The sequence below is a fragment of the Pogoniulus pusillus genome, chromosome 26, assembly GCF_015220805.1.
Source record: "Pogoniulus pusillus isolate bPogPus1 chromosome 26, bPogPus1.pri, whole genome shotgun sequence".
In the NCBI taxonomy this organism is placed as follows: Eukaryota; Metazoa; Chordata; class Aves; order Piciformes; family Lybiidae; genus Pogoniulus; species Pogoniulus pusillus.
The window spans coordinates 10847486-10873191 of NC_087289.1; the positions used below are offsets into that span (position 1 = coordinate 10847486).

General features: G+C 44.7%; 1 protein-coding gene across 4 annotated transcripts in view; it reads right to left on the reverse strand.

The window, feature by feature from the left end:
- The window catches only part of FNDC3B (fibronectin type III domain containing 3B), a 269308-nt gene that overhangs the window by 70766 nt on the left and 172836 nt on the right, over positions 1-25706 (reverse strand). For all 4 annotated transcript variants that reach the window (XM_064164835.1, XM_064164834.1, XM_064164833.1 and 1 more), the window contains exons 8-14: positions 21828-21985; positions 19654-19713; positions 16529-16667; positions 16138-16191; positions 6347-6471; positions 2301-2475; positions 1629-1715 (exon numbers count right to left, since the gene is read on the reverse strand). In XM_064164835.1, the coding sequence (XP_064020905.1) occupies positions 1629-1715; positions 2301-2475; positions 6347-6471; positions 16138-16191; positions 16529-16667; positions 19654-19713; positions 21828-21985 (798 nt within the window). The remainder of the gene's footprint in view (positions 1-1628; positions 1716-2300; positions 2476-6346; positions 6472-16137; positions 16192-16528; positions 16668-19653; positions 19714-21827; positions 21986-25706) is intronic.

Genomic DNA, 25706 nt, shown 5'->3' on the forward strand with positions numbered 1-25706 from the left:
ACTCAAGAACACCTTCTGCTGACTTCAGGGAGAAGCTTGCAATGCTAAGAGATGATGTGAGGGCCTGGGTCAGGAGATGAAGTGGATCAGAATCATACAGGAAACCCCAAATGGTTCACAGTTTGGTGGCTGCTGAGAACTGCATTAGCTCGTGCTAGTCCCTGGGACAGGGAGCTGCTGCCAGGGAAGTGAGCAATAAAACCTGCATTATAACTGCTGACTGTAAGTATAAGCTAGCAGAAAGTTTTCCACATGGGAAGCGCTGTTATTCTCAGGAGCAGTCGCTTCCATCCTCCCTCCTAACAGTCTGCAGTTTTTACTGTTTAATTTGAGAGGAGGGCTGCAGAGCAGCACTAACCACCCCTTCTCCCCCGGGCTGCCACAGCAGCTTCTACAACGCCCAGCTAAAAGGCATCACCTCTGCGTGACACCGCTACAGCTGCCCCCTTCTCTGGGCAGCTCCTCACGCACCTCCACAAGCTCTGTCCCACAGAGGAACATCTGCAAAGCTGCTCCTCGCGTTTATGTGAGTCTTTGAGGAAAGGGTTTCTTCTCTACTGAGGCCAAACGTTTTGAGTCGACACAAACCAAGGACAACCTCCTCCCGCTGTGCTGTTTACAAATGAGACAAAGCTGCTTCCAGGCACGGTTCCTGCTTGGCAGCGCTGGCTGTAGGGACAGACAGCATCTCGACCCTCCGGAGGCACTCAGCACGCCTGCTGGCGTGGCCCAACGCCACCTTGTGGGGCTGCACTCAGCTCTGGCTTTGCTGAGCTGTCGCAGCAGGGTAGATGGACAGAGTGGTCGAGGGGACAGATGGACAGCCAGCTTGGCCATGGGGACAGCCAGCCCGGCCACAGCGCAGCTGTTTTTCACCAGGTGGTAAATCCACACCAGCTTCTCCTCGACAGCAGCACCCAGCACTTGTGCTGTGCTGACGGCTTCAGCAGATGACTCACTTTTGTATATGCAGAAAGACTTTAAAGCAGCTTTTCTCGTTGTGTGTCTGTCTGCCTGTACCTAGGAGCAGCCACTGAGCAGGAGGTACCAATACATACTAAAAAAGCCCCAAAACAACAGCTCCAAACCCAGCCACATGTATGCACGGTATGGAAAAGCTTCAATTTCTGCATGTTATGGGAAGGTAAGCCCCTGAGCTGAGGAAGGAAGCTGATTGCTTCTTGCAGTGTTTACTCCACTGTACAGATAAGTTTGGTTTTGTGACTGTGGATTGGGTTTTTGGGGAGCAAAGCAGCTGGATACTACTCCTTATGCCCTAAGCCACACTTTCATAACATGCTCCTGTGTGATCTGGTATAGGTGACCCTGTTCTGGCAGGGAGGTTGGACTGGATGACCTTCTGAGGTCCCTTTCAGCCCTGACATTCTGTGATCATACCTGACAGGGTACTGAGAACTCTGTTTGTTTTAAAAAGGCTGAGCAATGAGCATCTCCTATGATTAATGTGAAAACATAGCTAGCAGTTCAATTTATTAGGTCACAGTATAAAGTAAATTTGTGTTTGATGACTCAGTTTTGGAGCTGGTACTAAATGAGTCTCTCCAGCGCCTGGAAAAGAAACCAGCACGTAAAACACTGTGCAGTGAAGAAGAGGAAAAACGTTTTACCCTGAATTTATACTGTGTGCTCCTTCTGAGATTCTTCACAGTACAGGCCTGCTCCTCTCCAGTGTACTTTGGGCGAAACATGCTATCCTGGAAAAAACAAACCCAAACAAATTGCTGTTACTGAGGAAGAGCTCTCTGCATCACAGCCAGAACATCTTATAGCAAAGGGCCTTTATAGTCCTGTGCTTTGTTAATTATTGTTTCTTTTAAGTTGCAAGGCCACAATCTTTTTCCCTCTAGAAGGATGTCATAACTGACCTGAATAATACCATCTTGGACCTGAATAATATCATCTGGCTGCAAAATAAGCACAAACCCAATTGCGGCAGTTTAACACGTTACAGAAATAGAAGTGACAGATGACAGGACACAAGCAGACCACACAGCAGCGAGGAGGACACAGCAGACTGAACTTGTTAGGACAAGTTGCCTTATGCCTTAGACTCCTGGAAGCTTTGTACAGTAATCTTGAGTGACAGTACAGATTTTTAGCTAAGGCATCAGAATTCTACTGTGGAGCAGAACAAATCACACAGCTCTGTCCTGCCAGGTACTCAACACTCCTAAAAGAGCCTCCGAAGCAGCAACCCACAATTCTCCTCAGGGAGTCTGAATTGATAAAAGAAAATTCAGTCTAAGTCACTCATGACTTTATAACAACATGGTACTTACATTATCTTCTTCCTGAATTTCCAGGGTGTAGGAAATCACTTCCTCTGGTGTGCATCCTTCCACTTTATTCCACTGCAATGCAATCCACGTAACGCCAGCTCGAACAAGCCTTGGTGCAGAAGGGGTCTGAGGAATATTGCCTGCAGTGTAGCATACCACCTCCTGGCTGTACCCACTGCACAGAGACAGAGAAGGAGAGGGAGAGAGGAATATTAAGGACAACACCAAACTGACAGAATGCAAACCTCACTATACTTAGAGAAATATTTCCTATGTTCAGAAAATCCAGGCACTATTAAAATCACCCAGGTGGAAAAGTTGAGCACCCATAACTAAAAGAGAAAAAAAAATACAGGGCTATGTGTGTCCTCACCATCATTTCAACTGATCTCATCACAGAAATACTGAAAAACAAAAGTATGTGCCTAAAAACATTAGCTTACTGCTATCTGTGAAGTAGAGGAAAACCTCATTTAATACAAAGGAATTAAACCACAGCAAACAAAGCCCCAAATGTTCAACTTTCAGATGCTTAATTTCAGATGCAGTTTCCAGCTTTTATAGACTCAGAATACGACTTCTATTTCACAGAACCAGTCAGGGTTGGAAGGGACCACAAGGAGCAGCCAGTTCCAACCACCCTGCCATGGCCAGGGACACCCTACCCTAGATCAGGCTGGCCACAGCCTCAGCCAGCCTGGTCTTAAACACCTCCAGAGATGGGGCCTCAACCACCTCCCTGGGCAACCCATTCCAGGCTCTCACCACTCTCATGCTCAACAACTTCCTCCTCATGTCCAGTCTGAATCTCCCCCCCTCCAGCTTTGCTCCACTCCCCCTAGTCCTGTCACTACCTGACACCCTCAAAAGTCCCTCCCCAGCTTTTTTGTAGGCCCCCTTCAGATACTGGAAGGCCACAAGAAAGTCACCTGGGAGCATCCCTTTCTCCAGACTGAACAGCCCCAACTCTTTCAGTCTCTCCTCATAGCAGAGGTGAGGTATTTAAACAATCACCTCTGAAAGGTGCTTCAGTAAATGTAGTTCCATTGTTTCAGACATTCCTCTCCAAATAAAGCAGGGAAAATTTAGTCAGCCATGACCACAGATGTTCAGCATCACACAGGAGTTGTCTGGTGCAGGCACAGGCACTTTCCAACCCTCTGGGTTAGCTCTACTCCTTTCCAGCTCTACCCACCCAAACTTCTTTACATTTTAAACTGAGTATAAAGCTGCTGTTTTGCACAGCTCAGGTTGCGCCAGAGGGAACATCTCTTCTCATCTCAAGTAAGTGACTGCTGGGCAACGTTGGAGGAGCTGGGTGGCTTTGCTTTGGGAAGGGTTTGAATCTAGTAGCAGCGTTAGGAATGGATGCAAGGAAGCTTCACCTCAACATGAGGAAGAACTTCTTCACTTTCAGGATCATGGAGCACTGGAACAGGCTCTGCAGAGAGGCTGTGGAGTCCTCCTCTCTTGAAACTTTCAAGCCCTGTCTGGACATGTTCCTGTGCAACCTGCACTAGATTATGGTCCTGCTTTAGCAGGGGGATATGACTCGATGATCTACAGAGGTCCCTTCCAGCGCCTAACGTCCTGTGATCCTAGCCCATGATGCCTCAAAGTGTATCAAGCAAGTGTAGGAAGAATTCTCTTAAGACTTCATGCAGAATATAATAAATACAATGCAGATCTGAGGACAAAATTGAGAATGCAGAGATTATGGTGAATTTTCAGGAGGACAACATCAGAACTTTCAGCTGAAGATAAAGCTCTTGCAATTTCCAAATCTCTGTTTCTGAAGTAGAAATCTGGTTCGCTCCTCAAAGTCCTCAAGTGAATTTAATACACACAAAGAGCCTTATCTCCTTTTCCTGAGTCTTCCTCCTCAAAAATGTGTTGAGATATCATAGTTTAAAAAAAATAAATCCACCTATAACTAAGACCTGAGCAAGAAAAAAAAATCATGTTCAGCAGTAAGCCCACAAGCACCACAGTCAACCCAAACCAGCTTACAACACAAAGTGTTACACGACATTATCATGTCATAAGCCATGTGCAATTGGTGCTTATCTCATAGATTAACACAGAGCAGCTGACCATAGATATAGTTCTTAGTTCACTCACTACTCAAGAGGCTGAGGGGAAAAAAAACAGAGAGAGAAGGAAAAGAACAGGAGAAAAAAAAAAAGAGGGGGAGAGTTGAAGCACTCCCTAAGGTATTGTAAAAATCCAGCAAGAAAAAAGATGCCAAAACTGGGAGCTTTGCACAGAACTGGCAGCTCCTTTCCAGTTGCACTCAGCAGGTCCAGCTCAAGCCTCTCTTCTCTCAAGTAAATTGAGGGGTGAAACTGGGAAAGAATCACAAATCCTAAAGCAAAAGGCTTCGGTACATGAGAAAGCTTTATCAAATCTAAAATCTCTTGATATAAAGTTGCCCAGGGAGGTTGTGGATGTTCCCTCCCTGAAGATGTTCAAGGCCAGGTTGGATGAGGCCTTGAGCAACCTGTTCTAGTGGGAGGTGTCCTTGCCTATGGTAGGAGGGTTGAAATTGGATGATCTTTGAGGTCCCTTTCAACCTAAACCATTCTATGATAAAGTTCTAGGATAAAACTTCTTTTGAACAAAAGGTGACCATAGTGCCTAGCTCAGCAAGATCATATTCAACATGCAGCCTATACAAAACCTAACCAACCATCCTGTGTTGTAGTAAAATACCCACTCATCAGTGCAGTTGAACAGACTTCTATTTTTCTTTCTCCTACACAGACTCTCTTTTATAAGCTCAGATGCATTAAATAATCTTTCACTAACTCTTTAACAAGTTGATTAACTGTAAAGCACCTGAAGACATTCAGTTTCTTTCTGGAAAAGAACAGGAAAAAAGAGAGGGGGAGAGTTGAAGCATTCCCTAAGATATTTTAAAAGTCCAGCAAGGAAAAAGATGCCAAAACTGGGAGCTTTGCACAGAACTGGCAGCTCCTTTCCAGTTGCACTCAGTAGGTCCAGCTCAAGCCTCTCTCTCTCCAGATCAAGTATCACTTCAACAGGGAAGGAAGCAGTCTTGCAAGAAGTTGGCAAAAGGAGCTCTGCACACATCAACTGTCCCTCCCTGCATATTAAAGGGAAAACAAAGAAACCTGGAAAACTTCTAAAGGTCATATATTACTGAGAGGTTTATGTTTTGAAGAGAAAACAATACAGGAACCTCCCTCAGCACAGCACATTGTTACGCACCACTAATGTTGCCTTTTCTGTCCTCCTTGTAATAACGATTAGATCCTGTTTAGCTAAGGAGGACAATAAAGCAGCATACAAGGACACTGGATGTTTAGCTTCTTCACAGCTCAACTTTTCCTGGCCTACTCTTCACCCAGGAGCACACAGTTCCTACAGCACAATGTCTCTTTGGGCACGCTCTGTTTTGCAGCTATGTGCCACATTTTAGCCCAGTGCTCCCTAGTAGATCCTGGAGGATTTCTCATCATCTTAATTTGAGTGCATTTGCTCATACGTGAAGAAAAAGAGAACCCAAACCCCAGCTTGCAGGGCCTCTGAGTATGCCTGTCCTCTCTATCCTGATGCAGTCTCACTCTTCTCTCCCTCCCCATTACAACCCTGCCAGTCCTGCAGAAGAAGGAAAGGACTGTACTGCTGCAAAAAAGGACAGAAGGGCTTTGCTTCAGACCAGAAAAATAAATATATCAAGGTTCCTTTCAAAATCTGTAACTCCACTTCCTCTTGCTTGTTTTTCTTGGTTCATGAAGGTCTCTAGTGGGAATTTTACATAACAGATGTATTCTTTTTGTATCAGGAAGAGACCACAAAACACCATTTAACACCTCAAAAGGAACCTATCTTCTTAGGCTAACCTCATCCCAGCGAAGCTAAAGCAGTGATCCCTGGGAGGTGAATGATACCAGCAGGGAAGGTGTGACTTGCTCTAAAGCATTAACAATAGAACAAATGTCAGGTATTTAATTTAAAACCATGAAGTGAAAACAAACAGACAAACAACACCCCCCTTCCCCAAAATCCCTCTTTAAACTTACCTAGTACCAATGTCATTCTGAGCTGCTAATCGGAAGGTGTAACCCAAAGCTGGACAGAGCTTAGTCAACTTGCAATGTTTCTGGCTTCCAAAGTAACATTCTCTGAAACCACTGTTCCTCTTTCCCTGGAAAGAGAGCAATCTGTAATCAGACAGTTATGAAAGGAAAGCACATGGTTCTTATTTAGGAAAGAGTTGCTAAATGATATCAGAATTAGAGGCTTCTGTACAGGCACTGCCCAAAGAAAGCTGTGCAAGGCACTGGCAGCACTGCCACACCACCTCAAACAGCACAGATCAGCAGGCAGTCTGCTGTCAGATTCCTCCTCTTTTCAGTTTCTTATCTTCACAAGATGCATCCACAGCTTCTGTCATCCTACTTGAAGTGCAGTTTATCTAACTAACCACTAATCACACAGGGTAAAGGTGAAGTTACTCTCTTAACTGACCTGACCGCAGGGGCACAGGACAGCTGCAATCAACATCTCTTGCAAGCGCTACCCCTCTACACCTCCAATCCCGCCTAAGCCATCCCTGGTCCTTCGCACACTCTTATCCCACAAGAGGGCTCTCGTTCCCCACCGTCCAGGCCTTGGCCAAGCTGCAGTCAGAGAGACAAGACTGGCAGGGCAATCCTCTGCTCAGGCCCATGCCCTGCAGGGCAACACAGACTGACTCATCACTGAGTATTCAGCGTGCCAGCTTCTGTACCCATCCCACCCTGCAGAGCTCGCAGCATGTGATGAGCAAAGGGATCTGCTGAAAAGTGTGGAACTCCAAGAAGGTGGATGCCAGAGGTTTGGTTTACAGCAGCTTCACATCGACAGGACCTGGAGCAATGGATGAGCTCTGGAAAAGCTAAGACGGGACAGCAGTGTGAGAGGGTATGGACACACCTCTCCAGACCCTCCCTCAAGTACACTGGGTACAAACCAGCATGGCTGAGGACAAGGACGTTCAGAAGTTCCCTCCCACCTTGCCACACTTAAACCAAAATCCAGCTTTGGGTGCCCTGGGGTAAAAACAAAGCTGAGCTTTTTGCAGGCCAGAGACCCAAGATGACAAAGAACATCTGGTCTCATCCTATGACATGGTCAGGAGACACAGCACAGATTGCTCAGCTCTTCTTAAATAACATTTACCTAAGCTAAAGCACTCTAAAGGAGTTTTAATTTCAGCACCTGAATACAGCATTAATGGACTACTTCATTACAAAATAGCCCAAAACACCAGAATAGCAAATTAGCAAAGCACACCCATGGGCTCAGCCTGACGCAGGAGTTAAAGTTATGCCCATCTCTCCAACTTCTGACTTCAGAGCTCTGCTATGCCACCTACTATTTCTGGCACCTGTCTCTACAGTATTTCAGTTTTATTCCAGTTAAACTAACCCCTGCCCACGGGCAGGGCTATTTACTTCACCTGATGTCCACAGGGTAGACAGACGTCTCCATGTTCCTATGCCTAAGCAGACTAACAGCACAATTACTTCTACAGGTGACCTTCACTGTGGTCAGCAGCCTCACTTGTTGCTGCTATGCCTGTGCTCCCACTGCTCTTTATCTATTTGTCAGCAATCATCTCAAACATGCTTGAGTGGGACATTTATTTTTCACTGGTCCATTCTCCATCCCCTATCAATTCCTACCTACTCCTTCTCACTCAAATTGCAAGACAGAGGGAAGAAGTCTATAAGATGCTTGTAGTAAATCTCAAAAATGTGGTTATTAAGCTGGAAAGGATCCTGCAGACCTCCAGCACAGCACACCAATTTGGAGGCACTGAAGAGACCTTTAGCATGCTGGCAAACTGCCATAGCTTACTTTGATTTATAATACGTGATCCTACAGCTGTTCTAAAACTTGTTTTCATGCACAATCTTCTTCAGCTTCACCCACTTGCTCCAGCTGCAGCACTGATGTGTGGCTCAAGTAATTTAAGGGGTGAAACTGGGAGAGAATCAAGAATCCTAAAGCAAAAGGCTTCAGTACATGAGAAAGCTTTATCAAATCTAAAATCTCTTAGTATAAAGTTGCCCAGGGAGGTTGTGGATGCTCCTTCTCTGGAGGTGTTTAAGACCAGGATGAGGCCTTGAGCAACCTGTTCTAGTGGGAGGTGTGGGAGAATGGAGCAAAGCTGGAGATGGGTAGGTTTAGAGTGGAAGTGAGGAGGACGTTGTTGAGCTTGAGAGTGGTGAGAGCCTGGAATGGTGGTTGAGGCTCCATCCCTGGAGGTGTTTAAGGCCAGGCTGGATGAGGCTCCGGTCAGCCTGATCTAGGGTAGGGTGTCCCTGGCCATAGCAGGGGGGTTGGAACTGGATGATCTTTGAGGTCACTTCCAACCTAAACCATTCTATGGCAAAATTCTAGGATGAAACTCTTTTTGGACAAAAGGTGACCACAGTGCCTAGCTCAACAGGAACATATTTAAAACCCAGCCTATACAAAACCTAACCAACCATCCTGTGTTGTAGTAAAATACCCACTCATCAGTGCAGTTGAAAAGACTTCCATTTTTCTTTCTCCTACACAGACTCTCTTTTATAAGCTCAGATGCATTAAATAACCTTTCACTAACTCTTTAACAAGTTATCTGTAAAGCACCTGAAGACATTCAGTTTCTTTTTTATTTCTGCTTAGGAATGTAGTTTTCCCCCTCATGCACCTCTGCTTTTTCTGCAAGAGAACAGACCAAATGCTAAGCATGGGGTTGATAAACAGCAAGGGCTGAGGAGGAAAGCCATGGAAAATCTCACCTGCAGCACAATGCCTGAACTGAGAGGAATGGGCCAAGGGAACTCCAATTTGTCAAAGTGGTTGGTTAAAGCTTCGCAAAGTCTGCCAAAGATTTAGGTTATCTTCAACAGTACAGATTCCGATACTGTATGCATTTTCCTTTCAGAACTGGCATTGTACATTCCTCAGACCCACTCAGAGACTGACTGGTATTCAAATTACTCAGACTGGCTGGTATTTTGGATTCTGCTGGCACTAATTGGAGAGGCTGGCCGATATTTCTAATTATCCTGGCATTAATAGCCTGGAAATAGCCTCTCCGCTCCTTCTCTCCCAAGATTTATGAAAGCACTAATGCTGGCATAATTATAGACAGGAACAACTGGCAGCCTGGTACTGGCTGCCACCCAAGAGCCTTAAAACTTTCCCAGAATCCTTCTCCAGTTCTTTGTACACTCAGCATCCAACTTTTAATCCTCTAAATAATGTTTTGTAAGTTGCTCAAAATGTACTGTATCATTTTCTGCAAAGATTTCTCTTCCACAAGTTTCAGAGGGAGAGCAGACACTGCCTGACTTCTTCACCAGCCTGGGCAACCCAGACTGTGATGGCCACCAAAGCCTGCCTGGGGAAACAAGAACAATTCAGTCCCACAGATCCATTAGGGTTTGCACAACAGTGTTAACACAGCACTCGAACACAACTTTGAACGAGTTCTGCTGCTATTTCAGCTGTATTTCAAGCTCCACACTCAAAAGAGGATACTTAAGTTTCCCTCAGACAAAAGAAACTCCAGCTCCAAACGCCAAGCTTCTCTTGGAGACAGCTTTTACTGAAACAAGAGGTTTCAGACTTGAAATGGGGTTTGCTGACTGCATTCCCTGCAGCAAACATGGCAAATAAATGGCAAAGGAGGAATGAGCAGGTACAGTGGATGCAGAAAGAGAGCCCAGTTCTTCACAAGATCTCACTGGAAAAAACCTGAACAAAAGCTGCCACTCTCAGATTTGCAAACAGGAGGCAAGCTAGCAGCCTGCTGCTGGCCATGCCAGCAGTAACTTCTGTCTTTGGTTCATACTGGCAATAAAAAGCAACAGACTGATACTCAATCTGACACAAAGCTGTGGAGAAAACTGTCAGCAGTTACTAAAACACACCCTAATGTCTCTGCAAAGCATTTATTGTGCAAGCTCTTAGATGAGGGACTGCATTTTCTGGATCTACAAACAGTTGGAAGACAGGACCTAGGAAATACCCCTAAAATACACACAAACCCCATCTTCACCCGAGACCTTCTTCCTGCACATCTTGGAGCAGTGGAACAGCTGAAGGACACATCTAGAGTGTGGAGAGGAGATGACTCTGAGGGGACCTTCCAACAGCTGAAGGGATTCTACAGAAAGGCTGGAGAAGGACTTCTCATGAGAGTGTTTAGCAACAGGATGAGGGGGAATGGTTCTAAGCTGAGGGAGAGGAGGGTTAGACTGGATCTTAGGAAGAAGTTCTTCAGTATGAGGGTGGTGAGACTCTGGAATAGGTGCCCAGGGAGGCTGTGGATGCCTCCTCCCTAGAGACATTCAAGGCCAGGTTGGATGAAGCCTTGAGTAGCTGAGTGTCCCCGCCCATGGCAGGGAGATTGGAGTAGATGATCTCTAAGGTCCCTTCCAGCCTAAGCCAATCTAGGATTCTGGAGGGCAGGCAGGTGAACAAACACAAACCCATGCACGAGCATGGAGCTCTGTGTACACACACTTTGGATTATCAGATAGATTATCTGCTAGCCTTGAGATGTTTAAGACTTTGTGACAGAATAAAATGATCGCCATTTATCTCTTGTGTAAACTTAATCATTAACTATCCACCACCAAATCATTAAGTAGTGTGGCATCTCATCTGTCTCTCTCCCCAGCAAATTCAAAGGAGACACTGCATGAGAATAAAAGCTGCTTTTGAGTTACACACAAAACCACCAACAGGCACTGCATGAGAGCCATGTCCTTGTCTCTGAGTCAGGAACACTCCTCCACTTTCCCACCGAGAATAAACTCTTGCTATCCATATGTACAAGAGAAACATTTATTTACTACCACTTAATCAGAGAACGATCATTTTACATCTAATTAGTAACAAAGGCCTGATTCTTCCAGCAGGGCCAGTGGCACTTTTCAATGCAGTTGCAGTTTACTGATTTTGATGAATGCTGGCATCAGGAGCAAGCTTCACATCCTTTACAGTGAGGTTTGCTCTTTGGTGGATGTTTAATGCTGGTTTTTTGTTGGTTTTTTTTTTTTTCTGATAAGCCTTTTGCTTACCCTGAATAACCACAGAATCAGTCAGGGTTGGAAGGGGCCACAAGGAGCAGCCAGTTCCAATCCCCCTGCCATGGCCAGGGACACCCTGCCCTAGAGCAGGCTGCACACAGCCTCAGCCAGCCTGGCCTTAAACACCTCCAGGGATGGGGCCTCAACCACCTCCCTGGGAAACCCATTCCAGGCTCTCACCACTCTCAGGATGAACAACTTCCTCCTCACCTCCACTCTGAACCTCCCCACCTCCAGCTTTGCTCCATTCCCCCTAGTCCTGTCACTACCTGAGAGCCTAAAAAGTCCCTTGACACAAACTGATCAATTAACTAGTTCAGGTCTAGAAGTTCAAAGAGTTCAGGTTTGTAAAGTTCATACAAAAAGGAGCCTGAGAGCAGAGTTTGCCTTAATCACTAAACAAATTTTATGGCTACACTGCTGTTGCCAATGCCAGCACTCAGAGGTGGAAGGCATGCTCAGATGCTACTGAATGTCAAGATACTTGAGAAGAGGAGCTGAACTCATCTTTCACACTCTCCTCCACAGTTCTTCAGGCACTTTGAGGTAAACCAATTTATTAGTGAGGCATTACAACCGAAATTCAAAGGCCTGCATCAGTACTGAGAAAGAAAGGATTTCCATTTTCAAGCTAACATGTATCAGCAGTCACATTACAAACTAATTAATCTCTTTTGGAGGCAAAAGGGTGGAACAACAGGCATGGTTTTACCTGTCGACTACTCTGTCTTCTCGAGTCAGCAGATCAGGAAAAAACCCAAAACTGAAGGGAAGAAGTTGGGTCTGATTGGCATATCTTGAGCAGTACAACCTTCCCGTCAGCAAATCAGGTCAGGGGCACACACCTAACTCCAACGAGGTAACAAAAGCAGCTTGTTTGTGCTTCATCTAAAGCTCATCTGATGAGACAAGAGAAGGCTTCTGAGGCATGTATGAGAAAAGATAAGAGAATGGGAACGATATTGTGTCTATTCTTAGCTAGATACAGGGAAGGAAAAAACCTCAAACACTTTTCTCCAGTCCCCTGGGAGCCATCCAGAGAAGCAGGGGCCCTGTGGTAGGTATGCAGGCTGACATGGGGTTTGCTGAGGAGTGCTGCATCCAGAGTCACAGACAGACCCCTCCAGCAGCCAGCTGGTGCTGATGCAGCTCCGCTCTTGGGACCTCCCAACTGCAGCCGCAAAGATGAGATTCTGTCCTCTCACCACAATTTACAACCCAGCCTCATCCCAGGGCTGTCGAATGTGCAGCTTCTGCTGTTGTCTTCCAGCAGTTCTTTACTTTTTGCATATGCCAGCGGTGCCACCTACGCTCCCAGCTGCATTTAGAGGTGCTATAAACTATGCCTCTACCCTGTAAAAATAATAGAAGGAACTAGTTGAGATGCTGTTGAGCATCTGGCATACCCCAAGATCTGAACTGCCTCAGAAAGACACTGCCTGTCACCCATCATGCTGAAGCCTTTCCCTCAGCAGCAGCGGTTAGCACAGCTTGAGCTGTCCCTGGGATACAGTTGGACAGCCTCATCCAACCACCTCTGCCACTCCCCATGTCTCTCAGGCATGATGCCAGTTTTGTTTCTACAGCCTGAGGCTACAGCCCTTAGAGGACAGCTTTCCAGGACCTGCACATTGCTTTTGCATTGCAAGGGCTTGTCATAGCTCACCCACAGGCTATCATAGAATGGTTTGGGTTGGAAGGTACCTCAGAGATCATCCAGTTCCAACCCATGCCACAGGCAGGGACACCTCCCACTAGAACAGATCATTCAAGGCCTCAACACCTCCAGGGAGGGAGCATCCACAACCTCCCTGGGCAACCTGTGCCAGTGTCTCATCACCCTCACTGTAAAGAACTTCTTTCTCACATCTAGTTTAAATCTCCCCAGTAAGGGATTTCTCCAGGCAGATTACCATTTTAGCTTTACCATTGGGTAGATTTCTTGTTCTCCACTCAGGCAAAGTCCTCCCTGTTTCACAGCTACAACTTAATTTCCTTCTGATTGCTGATTTTCCCATGTTTATGTTTTATTCTGTGCCCTGTAGCTAATGAATGCTGCTCTAGCTGAGATCTGGCAGAGCACTTGCTGTTGCCTGGCAAGAGTTCTCTTCCCTGATGTATTTATTCCTTGAGTTCACCAGGACACAGTGTGGCATTGTAGCAAACTCTCTGTTTTTGTTTACGTGGATTTCACACAAACAAGTGAATGGGCATAGGGCACTGCAGTATAATTCTCTTTTGTACTTGGCTGCATAACTCCAGTAGCTAACTGCACCCTACCCTGGAGGCACAACATGCAATGGTGTGTGAAACAGCTTGCTGAGCTCACTGTGGCAGGTAGAAAAGGCTCCTGCAGATGCAGGAGCATCTTCAAAGTTTGTTTTCAGTGAGCCTTAATAGCAAGTTTTAATTCTCAGCAACTCAAAATTGCATTTCTGTTTCATGTCACAGGGCAAATAAATTCAGAGTTCATGTCACAGGTACAGCTTCTATTTCAGGACTAGACAACTACATTTCAGTCAGGAGTCATATCAAACTCCTGGACATACATCAAGTGAATTTGTGCAGGGCCATTTCCTTCCATCTTTGCTGGCTACCTACCCACTGAGGGCTCACATTTCAGGATTGTTACTGAGAAAACAAGGAAATGAAAATAGATAGCCTAAGGCAGTCAGGATGCTTTCATTTTCCCCCTATTGGTACATGAGTTAGCCCAAACCAAATTCCTTTTGCCCTGTGGAAAGCAGACATCATAACACTTCCTTCAGGAGACAAAACTCTAGGTATATAACCTGTCTTACAGGGTTCACAGGACATGAGCATTTTACTACTGTCTTATATGCATCAAAAATTATGACTGGGCTCCACGTGGACAAAATTAATAACAAAAATATTTGCCCTGTAGCAACAGTCTGTTGTTGGCCTTTCTTCTGACAAGTCTTCCTGTGGCTTCTCTTCCTTTTGCAGGTTGGAATCATTCACATTCCCACTGCTTGGTGCTGTTCTCATCCCATGGCTCCAAGCTACTGGAAGCCTTGCAAAAGATCACTACTGCACAGTCAAGGTGTCACAGAAGATGCAATCGGATCATCTTGGCCAATACTTTTAGAGAAAAATCCTTTTAATCTCCTTTTCACTGACCTCATACCCTACACTTATTTTTTTCCTTCACTGCCAACCTTTCCTCTTCTGAGGGGCAGCAATCCATTCTGAAACTACTGTTTCATTTTAATCCAGCTCAGTGCCTTTCTTATCCTGCAGACTCTGTGCCACTGCACACAAGAAATGCTTGCACAGCGAGCAGTTCCAAGCCCCCAACACGTAGCAAAACGATCTGGGAACATGTTAGCAGCAAAAAAAGGAAGGAAAACATTCACAACAGAACACTCCTTTTGGGATTTTAGATTACTAAAACCCTCTAGAGATGCTGCTCAGACTGTACAACTGTGCTAGTTTGAAGCTAGCTAGAGTGTTTTGGTGAGGACTAGATTACAGGCTGTGAGAAGAAAACAAGGCTGATATCTACCTCACTCATTGGCTTGCTGAGATGTATAAAAACAAAAATCCAAACATAGATAAGGGAATGGCACTTCTGCTGCTGGCGAGCTCTGAGCTGCATCTCTCTCTCCTAACTGCACCCTCCGTTTCTTTGGCTAATCCACTTTGCTTCCTAACCCCCTGGCTGAACCTCCATCCTTCCTTGGGACTGGGGTAAGGTTGAGAGGGATAGGGGGAAAGTGAAGGGGCAGTTGGGAGCCTCTCCTGGGGACTCAGGTTTCTGGGAAGGGAGTTGTGTTTCTGTATTACCTTTAACTTGTGTATTTCTGTCTATAACTGTATATACTGCAAATATCTGCTTGTATATTGTGCTAAGCTGTAAATAATAAGCTTAATTCAATTTCCAGAGCTGGCTGAGTCTAGTCTGGGTGATTTCCAAAGTGGGGGGGGGGGGGGCAGGGAACACCCAAACCATCACAACAACTAACCACTCCTTTGCAATCTTCATTTCCTGACCAGTCGCCTTTCACTCTTTACATGTTGCTCAAACCTCCTCTGTCACCAGATAGGTATTTTTTGCCTCCAAAGATACTACTCCTGTTTTCTGCAGAAATACAGCTTGCACAATGGAGAGGAGGCAGAAAGGGATGGAGGGAGGACTCACAGCCAGAACCCACCACCCAGAAAAGCTGGCTTCTGGCACTCTGCCCAACAGCACACTGCTCCCTAGCGATGGAGGATCTTTGGGACAGGGAAACTTGTTTCCTTTTCTGTCTGGAAGAGGACTAATTGCCACTGTGTGTGTAAAGGACACCCTGAATACATCCTCTGCAGGAAGGGCTGCAAAGTGATGCAGCCTTCTCCCCTGAGGCAGGAGCAATGTTTTATTCTGCAGCTGGCATCCAGAAGAAAAAGATCACAAACAGAACTTTCAGATACATTGCAAGTGCAATACAATAATAATGCTAATTAACAAATAAAGTGCACCAAATGAGCAATAAAAAGTTACATTTCAAGAGTACAGAAGCAGAACACTGTCTCTGCCTAAACTACACTGAATGAAAAGTTTGTCTCTTCCTGCCCTTTTCACCCTTTCATCTCTTTACCTAATGCCATGAGGATTTCATTTACTTACTTCTACTTTTTCCTGTATTTAATTATTTTTCTTTCCTCAGCAAATCCTTGTAAAGTCTGAGTGCCATTTATTTATGTATTTATTTCAACCAGTTACTACTTACCTCATCCCACTCCAGAAGGTAGCTGGTGATTTTTGAACCATTATCAACGGGTGCCTACGACAACAACAAACAAAAGGTGATTTGGGGAACAAGAGAAAACTACTTCCCCTCCAGGCAAATGACTCCAGTTTAACGTGAAACCAAAGCCTGGGGCTTGCACATAGCTTGGCAACCTCTTAGCAAATACATACCGAGAAGAAGCTGGACGTAATGAAACACATACATTTTAAAAGTCAAGGCACTGCACAGGGAGGGATTTGTCAGAGTACAGCAAGTTCAAGTCCCTTACTGAAAATGACTGTCTCAGCTTTCAATTCTTTTCAACAGCTACTTTCACTGCCAGTAAACTCTATTTTTCACTGCCTACTTGCCCAGCCCAAGCGTTACCTACCTTCCATTGTAAGGTTAAGGAGCTTTTGGTCCTGTGCGAGGGTTTGGGTGGGAAGGGACACTCTGGTGCCGAGCTGTGAGTGGTGAAGCTGACCGGCTCTGAGCAGGATCCCTTTACCGAGTTGTACATTGCATATACCCTGGAAGCAATATTGAACTGGGTTATGAATCTGCTGACAACTATGAAATGAGACAGCACTGCCTCGGCCATGACATCTGACCACCAGAGCAGCCACGACACCACCCATGATAGATTGCTCACAGACCTGTGGCTTTCACTACTCCACTTTGATACAAGTATGCAAAAAACATGACAGCAGAAGAAAACACAATAGTGTATTGTGCAAATACTTTCACAGACCAATAAGTTATCATCGTTATCTTTCCACAACTGCTTCCTTTCCTAGTGCCAGACCTTCACACACTGAGCTAAAATCCCCTTTGCAACATGACAGAAAGTATGGTCTCATGAGAAAAAGGTGTAAGCTTTAATGCCTTGTTTCTACTTGATTCCCACGTAGTGGAAACTACTGGTCTCCCTCCATGGGTACAATTTTCTCCTACATAGCTCAGGTGTTGACACTTAGTTGAACAACTCTATGAGCTAGACCTAAAACAGCTCAGAAAAATTACTCTGATGAACTAAAAATCTTCAAAGCAAATCCTCTATACATTGGCACAGAGGGGGATATACAATACCAAATAATGTGGGAAAGTGAATACAATCTAGTTGAGCACTTCCTCACGAGGTCCTTTGCTCTGAGAAATTAATGATGTTATTTTTTCCCCTTCACATTTTCCATGCAGCAAAAAGGAAAGCACAAATTGGAAGTCCTCTACTCAAAAAAAAAAAAGAGTTGGAGCCATGACCAGACGATGACCCTGAAGCTGGCTGTAACTATTGTGCACTTGAATGTGGAGTTTGAGAAAGGGCAGCTTCTAAATTTGTTTTCAGTAGATAAGGCTAACTTATGCACAGTGGCCACCTACGTAGAATCAAACCTTTTGGGAGTGGAATGCAAGCACTGTTGCATTGTTGCTTTGCCCATCACCTGTTGGCAGCCAAGAGTGAAAAGAAATGCCAATTTATTGATCAAGTCTGTGAATGGTAGGTAGGTGTGTGCTGGAGATCAGCACAGCAAAGCATCGAACACATCCCATGGGCCAATGCAACCCTGACAAAACGAGCACCTTCTGCCAGTCACTGAAAGCCTGAACACAATCATCTCTGAAGGTACCAAAATAATATTACTTGAAGAAATGCAGGTGGTAGGTTCAGAGAGAAGCAGCTTGTCCTGGGTGCCCAGGTGCAGCAGGGCAGAAGCAAGCACAACAGCCTCTCTGTGTGGACATGAAGCCCTGAGAGATGCTGCCAAGGTTAAGGAGACCCAAGGCGACCTGCTGACTAATTGTTGGCCCTATAAATTTATTTACTTAAGAGATTTATTTCTTCATAGTCATTAACATATGAAGTAGTTGCAGTGGGCAATAAAAAACCTGCTGTGGAGCGAGCAAGCAGGCAGCCTTACCTGTGTCAGCTCCCTCTGCTGCTGTTTAAGACTGACTCTTACATTTAGCAGTCACTTCTTTTGAAAGAAAAGTTATTGCTAACTGTTCACAAATGATGTATAACTTGGGAAACTGCAGGAAGGTGGAGAGAGCTGTAGGTAGGTAAAGTCAGCCAAGATGTAGGGCAAATAGCTACAAGGCTCCTAAACATCACACCAGACCTCACGGCCATGCTGTGCACGGGGACCACACTGCTGTTTGAAGCTGGCTTTAAAAGTGATGCTCGGGTGTTTACAGCAGGAAGTTCAGCAGTGTTTTACAACCTTCTCCTCCTTGCTACCATCCATTTACTGCTAGGACCGGGACTCCTGCCCAGCCCTTGAGCCTTACTTATTCACAAGAAGTTATTTCTTGTCTTGTGCTTCCACTTGAAAAGATCATTTTTAGGGTTCCACTAGAAAGTACTCTTTAAAACAAGGAAGCTGTGGTACCAGAACACGAGAGGCACGTTTCAGTGCTGAGTCTTTTTAGGAGCTGAGAAGCAAAGTGTTTGCTCTTTGAAGTTTCACAAACAGGAGCAGCCTTCACGTGAAAAAACAAGGCAAACCTTGGAAGGAAACAACAGACAGGAGTGAAAGGATTTCTTATTTTTATTTAAAGGGTACAGAGCCTAAGTGAACATGATGCCAATTTGAAGCAAAGTCTTTCAAGAAACGCAACGTGAAGAGGTTAACAACACAGATGGTGTTGAAAACATCAAGGAACAAAACTGAGAACGTGTTAGTAGTAATGTGCAAACCGCACTTTTAGAATCAAAGGGAAAGAGGCTCTGAAAATATCCAGACAAGCTAGTGTGAATCCTCTTTAATTTGAAGTAAATGCTGAATTACTATGGGCAGATGGATCTGCAGTCAGGTTTACTTCACAAAGCAAGGAGTATTTAGGAAGAAGCTGCACTGGTGTACTTTTCAGCGCTAGCACATCTATGTTACAGTAACTGAAGAAACACCTGCTGCTTGAGTGAAATGTTTAAGAAGTATGAGGTATCCCACCTTCACACACAAGCACTGTCTCAGTGAAATATAAATACTTGAATGTGTTTTTTCCTCTTACTGCAGAAATTAAACCAAAAAGACAAAAAATGTGTTGCTCAAAAAGCTTCCAAGCGATTGCCCACACTCTCCTAACTTAAAATCTGAGATAAATCCATCAGAAAATATTTAGAAGCCACAGCAAATAAAAAAACCCAAACACCTATAGAGATGATCCTTGAAATTCTGAGAGAAATCCATCAGAAAATATTTAGGAGCCACTGAGAAGGAAAAAAAACCCCAAACACCTACAAGGTGATCCATGAAATTCTGAGAGAAATCCATCAGAAAATATTTAGAAGCCACTGAACAAAAACCCCAAACACCTACAGAGGTGATCCTTGAAATTCTGAGAGATCCATCAGAAAATATTTAGAAGCCACTGAACAAAAACCCCAAACACCTACAGAGGTGATCCCTGAAATTCTTGAGTTTCTCTGGACAGTTGGATAAAAACCTTTCACATTTATTCACATATAATTCAAGAGTCTCTACTTAAGTGACATTCATAGTCCTACTAACTCACCTGACGTGATAATCTGTTGCTGGCCTAAGGTCTTTCAGGTTGTATTCTAATTCTTCTCCACTGCAGGAAAAAAGCCCAAACCCAACAAATCAATTAGTTATGAGAGCAGTATCAGACTTGGCACAGCTAGTGACTTGCCAGTGACTACCCAGCTCCCTCACATTATGATCTGAAAGAAGACAAATCTCACCACAGAAACCCAGTAGTGAACAATACACCAACAGTTTGTCAACATGTTTTGTGTTTCTTCAAAACCTCATAAAGCTGGAGAAAAGTTATTACCACCTCAACTGACACAGTGAAATATCTGTGAGGGTTTATTTCAGTGCTGCCCTTACATTCTGTTGATACTCAGACGAAGCTCATTGTGCTTTTCAACCCTCAAGGAGCTGAAAAGAGCAGAATGTCAAAATACCATACACTAAGTCACTGAACTTCAGAGGAAAAAGTACAGTTTGTTTCACAACCATTTCACTGATTTGCTTGCTCTTCCAGACCCATACTCTCTGTGAGGACTGGGGCAAGAAGATGTTTTATTAATGATCTAACAGTTGGACCCAGATCTCTTTCACTAGCAAGAAGAGTCAAAGTACAGTTTCAGACATATTAGGAAAAAAACAGCCCATAACCTATTAATGCAGCCAACAGAGGCAGGACTATTCTTTCTGCTTGTGGCTTGTTTGCTGATAAATGAACCCCACAGTCAGTCCATGTGTTGCCAGTTCTGAGAAGGCTGTATGGGTCAGTGCTTAGCAAGTAACAGCCATCTCCTGGAAGTGCTTGGCTTAGGACTGTATTAAACTATGGCAAACAAGGCAAACCTAAATTTAGCATAAAGAAGTATTTCGTAGCTCACAGGAAAAATACAAGGAGATGTCTCAAAATCAAGGGAACAAAACCATCCAGAAAGCAGATGCCTGTTGGGTTCCCAGAAAGCCACCCAAACCCCCCCAACTTTATTTTCTTCATATAATTTAGTGCTCTGCAAAGTTATGGTTTTAGTTTCCTTGTGAAATGAGTGCACCTTCCTGCACAGAAAATGTATTCCACACACTAGAGACTTTCTGCTGCCTACAGTCATAATGACAACTGCTGCTCGTGATGGAGCACCTTAACTTAATGGCTGTCCTTTGGCCAGCAGCAGGAGACAGATTACTATGAGCAGCTTTAAAACAGATGCACAACATTTCATAACCAGGAGAAATTGTGCAGTCATCACAACAGCAAGCACAAGAAGTACTAGACAGTGTCCTTCCCGTTTTAAGAGCTCAGCAGTACACATTAACCTATAGAGATGGCTCACAAACAGCTAGTGTAAATACCAGAAAAATATCAGGCAGCATTTCCCAGTTAATATGCTCCTTTTATATTACCCAAGGCAGTTCAAGCAGATCCACCTTTAGCACGCCATGGGGAATACTCTATAATTCACAGAACATCTTAAGAAAGGAGATGCTTTGGCCTCAAGAGGTAATTCCATAAATGCTGCATCACCTGGACTTTATTTAATGAGATTTGGGAAGGATTAGCTATTTCTCAACAGCCAAGGTCACATCTCAAAATTTTCTTTCCTGGACGTCATTGGTAGGGGGAAAGAAAAGCATAAAACCATATGTACTTGATCACAGAGTGAGCTCAGAGGATCACTGCAGGGAGAGACAGTGAAATCCCCCAGAACTTTTACTGAAGGCTGGTGGGAGCCAAGTATTTGGGTTTTCCTGGGGAGCCTACACAGCCTGCTTGGCTGCCTCCCCTGCTCATCTAAGGCACTACGAAGCAGTAAAGCCCCCAAGCTTTTGCTCAACCTAGCTCACAAAGCAAGCTTTACTGCTCTCAATTCTGCAAGGCCACACAAATGTAGCCCATTAGGAAGGCAGATGTCCTGCCCTGCATGGTGTATGCTAAAGGTTTTGATATTTAGCACTAAAGGCAGTACTGCATGCAAGATCTGCCATGTGCTGGGGAGGTGGGAGGGGAAGGCAACTAGGGACCTTGTGCCATGCACTCAACCAGCACCCTGCAACCTCCTTCAGTAAGAGAGGCTGATGGGAACACCAGCAAGAGATTACTGGATGTTTACACGTGCCACTGATGGGCACACACTGGAATACACCTTGGGAAGCTCAGATAATTTATTCCCACTCAAAACAGAAGTGTAAAAATGCTGCTGTTACCTGTAAATTATCTTGTACTTGCCATCCCTCCCTTTATCCGATAAGGCAACCTCATAGGTACAGGTGTAAGGCAAACCCTTGCTGTGTCTATCTGCATTCAGAAGGCCAGTGGGAGGTGACCAGGAAAGCAAAACTGTTCTTGCTTGAATATTTGTAACCTAGAAAAGAAACAGCAGTTACTCTGAATCCTGAGAAAAAAAATCTCCTCTAAGTATTTGCTTTTTGCTTGCATCTTCAGCATCAATTTGTTGAAGAAAATCTCAAAGTTAGAGGTGAAAAGTAAAGGGTTGCCAAGGGTCATTGACACAAAATTCGTGGCATGAACTAATCTCCAGCAGATAAGGAATACAGAGAGATGTCCCCCTGCAGTGAACTTGCTCGTCACTGTCTGAGCATCCAGCAAAGGATGACTTGCATCATTCTGCAGCTACCTGCTGCTGTGGCCATGACCGGAAGAGTAATGGAACTAAATGGAACAAAGACTTTATCCTGCAGCGTTCTGTCTGCAATTACTTTTATAAAGCTTTTGTTAGGGAGATTCTCTAATCAAACTCTGATGACTTTTTTAGTCACCCTGTTCCTCCTTGTAAGCTGAAACTGATCACTCAACTGCAAATAAGTAAAAAAAAAAAAAAACAACCCATCCCATGCCAGCCAAACAATTCAACCTGCAAGGTTACCCTGACTCAAAAACATAAGGGGAAAATCAATAGAAGTCCAACTTGCAAATTAAAAATCAAGAGTACAAATGAATCACTTTGTGCCCTAAGAGAAAGGCTGCATTGTATGATCTGCATCCTTTTGGTGCAACACTTAGTGCCATGGTCTAGTTGATTGGGTAGGGCTGGGTGACAGGTTGGACTGGATGATCTTGGAGGTCTCTTCCAACCTGGTTGATTCTATGAACACCCTGAAGGGTGAGGGATTCTCTTTTACTAAAAGACTGTAAAAATCCCTCAAACACCTGCATCAAAGCAACTGTCTCATTCCAGCAGGGCAGCTGGAAGCACAGGCTCAGGTAACTCTAGACTCAGCTCACAGCACTAGCACCGCCTCTCTCACCAGGAGAGCCTGCTGGCACGGTGCCGGAGGCATCGCTCACCGGCTGCACGTACCAAACAGCAGCTTCCCAGAGAACAGCCTTCTGTTATCAAGTCAAGAAAGGGGAGAAAAAACCCTCCCTTCACCACTGTCTCCAAAGAAATAAATAACAATAGTTGCACTGGCTATCTTGGAAAGACAGCACGACGTTTTCATGCATGCCTTCAGAAAAAAGCCCAACGGGAAGCTCAGAGCCTCCACAGCCTCAAGCTCTCTGCCACAAACTCTCCTTTCCTAACGAAAACAACCAAGCTTTTCTTCCTGAACTGCACTGAAAATGCAGAGAACATTCTGTTTTAATCCAGGCTCCACGCAGAAGCTGCAAGTGTGAGGCTTCCTATTTTCTTTACCCATTTCTCCTGTGCATCAGGTTTTCACTGGCTCTATCATTTTAACAGATTCTTCCAACAGGCAGCACAAAACTTTGTTATTTCAGGAGGTGCAAGATGAATGATGCAGGTGCTTGGTTGCACTTTTTTTTCATAAGACAATTGAAACACCTTGCCCATAAATCATGTGGCAACAAAACACTACCAAATAGGAATTCAGGCACTGCTTGTTTACCAGTCCAGCTTCTGAGAGGAGTTTTCTATAATGGAGAATATTGAACTTCTCAGATGGAAACACACTGCTTCCAGCTGAACAGCTCTGCAACTCTCATGTGCAATACCCAAATATCAAGAGATTTCCTTCTCAGCAAGTCATAAGTCTGTTTCTTACAGACTGACAAGCAGGTGACACTGCAAAAAGTCTCATCTTAGCTTAAAAACCCTGTGCTCCCCAAAGCTAAAGAGTTTAATTTATAGCAGCATGCTGAAGTCTTGCCAACAAGAAAACCTCTGTTCAACCTGAGGCCTACAAAAAGGCTGGGGAGGGACTTTTTAGGCAATCAGACAGTGACAGGACTAGGGGGAATGGAGCGAAGCTGGAGGTGGGTAGGTTCAGAGTGGATGTGAGGAGGAAGTTGTTGAGCATGAGAGTAGTGAGAGCCTGGAATGGGTTGCCCAGGGAGGTGGTTGAGGCCTCATCCCTGGAGGTGTTTAAGGTCAGGCTGGATGAGGCTGTGGGCAGCCTGCTCTAGGGTAGGGTGTCCCTGCCCATGGCAGGATGGTTGGAACTGGATGATCCTTGTGGTCCCTTCCAACCCTGACTGATTCAATAATTCTAATCTAATGAGAAAAGCGAGTTGTAAGGCAAGATGTTTTCACAGAATCACAGAATAATCAGTTTGGAAGAGACCTCCAAGATCATCCAGTCCAACCTATCACTCAGCCCTAGCCAATCAACCAGACCATGGCACTAAGTGCCTCATCCAGTCTTTTCTTCAACACCTCCAGGGAGGGTGACTCCACCACCTCCCTGGGCAGCCCATTCCAATGCCAATCACTCTCTCTGTGAAGAACTTCCTACTAACATCCAGCCTATACTTCCCCTGGCACAACTTGAGACTGTGTCCCCTTGTTCTGTTGCTGTATCAGATATGAAAATGCACATTTCATGAATTTTTGTGGGATTTCTTGCTCTAGCCACATTTTTCTCTGCTGCCATGCAATCAATATTCGCTTCAAAAACTTGGACCAGTGAACGCTGCTACTGGATTAGATAGCTTCAAAGAATCTTGAATGATTGAAGTATGATAGAAAAGTCACATTCTGGAGGGATATGTACACACAGAGATGTGACTGGAATTGTGACACAGATATTTAGAGCTAAAAGGCTGCGATTTACATAATATTTTGATCGGAAAACTGGATAGGAAGATCCAAACAGATTTATTTGTGTTGTTGCTTTTTTTAAACATACATCACTACCATGCCAGCCCATCAACACACAGTTTCTTTTATTATGGAAATATGCTTGCATAATTGTTTTTTCATCAATTCAGACAGCCTTGGAGCTGGAGGCATGATATCCTGCCAATGTTCTAAGTGAGATGTTTTTCTCTCTGACTACTCACAAGGACACACGTATATATTCTGCGTACGGCAGAAACTCTGCCCTTTCACCAGCTTAAGCAATCTGTAAGAAGTTAGGGCTCTGGTAGTTTCTTGAAATAAGAGAAAGTAGCTGATGGACTAACAGCTAGAAGCTGTCAAATTGTTATTCTGAAGTCAGATGTTTCCACGCAGCGGATAAAAGTCCAAACCTAGTGACTCCAGCTACACCATTAACTTCTCACTGACCCAGTGTCCGGAGGGGCTGCTGGCCTGCTCTGGTGCTGTCATGTAAACACTAACTGCTGGTGGAGGGTTAAAAATAAACATCAGGAATCGTTAACTACAGTTCTTAGCTGTGCTGAGTACACAGGGTTAAGTGTAGTAAAGCAAGAGGGGGGTCACTGTCTGCACGATAAAGTCAGAGAAGGCAAATCTATGCTCTCCATGGGTACAGAGAGGAGCGCAGAGCCGTGCACGTCAGTGCGAGTGCTGGGAACAGGTTTGTTTGTGTGGCTTGAGATAAAACTATTTGCTGCTCCTGGGCTAACAGGCTCTGTATCGTATCATGTTTGCCAACCAAAGGCATATCTCCTCAATATCTGATTTTATGTCCAAAGCTGCCACTTAACTTCGCCAATGAACTCCTACCCGAAGCGGGAAGCACCAGCTCTGCTGTGAAAGGGCAAGTTAAATAAACAGGGTTATCATACGCTGAGAATAACAAGCATGCACTCACAAACCAGCTGACTAGCTTTAACTTCCAGTTCCCTCTCACTTCAAGAAGGGAAACAAGCACCTTTCAAAAGATACTGAGCAGCTGAACAGATCTGGACCAGCCCTT